This window comes from Pteropus alecto, unplaced genomic scaffold, assembly GCF_000325575.1.
Source record: "Pteropus alecto unplaced genomic scaffold, ASM32557v1 scaffold11, whole genome shotgun sequence".
Taxonomy (NCBI): Eukaryota; Metazoa; Chordata; class Mammalia; order Chiroptera; family Pteropodidae; genus Pteropus; species Pteropus alecto.
This window is the reverse complement of record NW_006431956.1, coordinates 1,113,422-1,115,401: the sequence shown is the minus strand read 5'-3', so window position 1 is coordinate 1,115,401 and position 1,980 is coordinate 1,113,422. Positions and strand designations below refer to the sequence as shown.

General features: G+C 51.2%; 1 protein-coding gene across 1 annotated transcript in view; it reads left to right on the top strand.

Moving 5' to 3' along the window:
• The window catches only part of PRKCQ (protein kinase C theta), a 58,309-nt gene that overhangs the window by 2,904 nt on the left and 53,425 nt on the right, over positions 1-1,980 (top strand). Inside the window, exon 3 of the mRNA XM_006907037.2 lies at positions 1,527-1,726. Within this exon, the coding sequence (XP_006907099.1) occupies positions 1,527-1,726 (200 nt within the window). The remainder of the gene's footprint in view (positions 1-1,526; positions 1,727-1,980) is intronic.

Genomic DNA, 1,980 nt, shown 5'->3' with positions numbered 1-1,980 from the left:
AAATGTCGGACATTTTCAAAGCCGCCTGGGACTTAATGGTCTCCTGGCTTGGTTCCCTTGCCAGCCTCGGCTTTGCCTGACGTTTGCCTCCTGAGAGCCTTTTATTCATTTTTCCTTCTTTTGGCCTTGCCTTTGAATTCGGTCTGATCATCCATGTGGATCAAGACCACGTCAGAAAAGACTGTTTTTCCAAAAGGTTAGCCTGTGGAGTTTGGAGATTTGGGGTTTTGATTTCGTTCTGATTTTGTTCTGGAAAAAAAAAAAGAAAGAAAAGAAAACCTCGGAACATGATCGCTCACATGACTTCTGTAGCACTCAAGGCATTTCGCCTCGGAGGTGTGAGGCTGCATCTTCCACGATGAGTCGACTCAGGAACCGCAGCGCTGGGGGTCTGGGAGCCTTAGAAAATGCTGAAACTCGCTGTCAACAAGACCCAGAGTTCCGGTCCTTTCCGTAGGTGACTACGAACCCAGTGAACCAAAGTGTGAAAAGTGCCTTGCCATGGGGACGGACATCTGTGCTCTGTCGGGCATGGAAAATGCCACTCACTTACTGTGGTCCTTATGGCCAGAAACAAACGCTCACGTGCAGCCGAGTTTCCTGCTTCCAGAATGATTAGAGAACAGATACTACAGAAGTCCAGCGGGACCAAAGAGCCGCAACAGTACTTCGTCCCACTGGGGAGCTCGTTCCCGGGCCCCTGGTGGCTCCAGGGAGGCTCCGTTCCAACGTCCACCTTCTGCCCGCACTGCTCGTCACGCCCGTCTCCAGGTCCCCCACCTGCTCCATCCTCACCGGCAGGTCGAGGCTGTTCCGCAGACGCCACCGCGGGAGGCCACCGCCTCTCCTCGCCGGTTTTTGCCGAGGGTGCATGGTGCATGTCAACTGTACCCTCCGTTGAGAATCAGAGAAGGAAATAATGGCTCATTATTGTTTTAAAGGTTTTACTTCTTCGTGTATTTACGTCAAATGGAAAACATTTAAATAGGTTTTTAAAGGAGTACGCATTAAAACCCCTACCTTTCACCACCGTGTCTTTCGGATGACCACATGGTAGTTCTGTACTATTTTTTTTATCAGACGTTCGTGAAATCGATCAGCCCTGGGCCCACGCTTCACGAAGGGGCATCCCGAAAGGCAGACGAGTGTCAGACGCGTGAAGCGTGGGCCTGGGTCACGCTACCCTGCCGCGTGCAGCGGGCATAGCCTCTGGGCATCGCTCAGGCGGTCACGCCCAAGGTGAAGCAGGTGCGGGACAGGAAAGGGAAGCATCGCCGGATTTTTGTTGCCCAAATCATCGAGATTGGCTTTTCCATTTCGGCGCATCACCTTGCCTGCAGACCTTTGAATTGTCTCCTTCTATCCTATATTGTCCCAAATTGTTTTATGGGCTGCTTCTGTCTTCCCAACAGAACTAATTACCTATCCTACAGAGCAGAGGGAACAGGTGTCACTGCTGAGTTGAACTGAAGGTTCTTCCCAGAGCCGGCTAAAGGAGTAACGAGAACGTATCTCTGTGTCCCCAGAGAATGGACAGATGTACATCCAGAAAAAGCCGACCATGTACCCGCCCTGGGACAGCACGTTCGATGCCCACATCAACAAGGGAAGGGTGATGCAGATCATCGTGAAGGGCAAAAATGTGGACCTGATATCCGAGACTACGGTCGAGCTCCACTCCCTGGCTGAGCGGTGCCGGAAAAACAATGGGAAGACAGAAATATGGGTAACTACCTGAGCCGCGAGCTCCATTTCAGATGTTTCTACCCTTATGTGACCAGTACCATGTTAGCTAAAGACGAGCTCAAAGTTTCCACGTCATCCTAAAGTTATGATGCACGAGCCTTGACTACACAGACTCCCTCCCACTCACTCACTGGCGACTTGATAGTGACCATGATTATCGGTCGAGGACTACAGGACAAACCGACATACTCGAATCTCTTTGATCCTTCCGTAAGGTCGAGAAGGTGTCGTAGG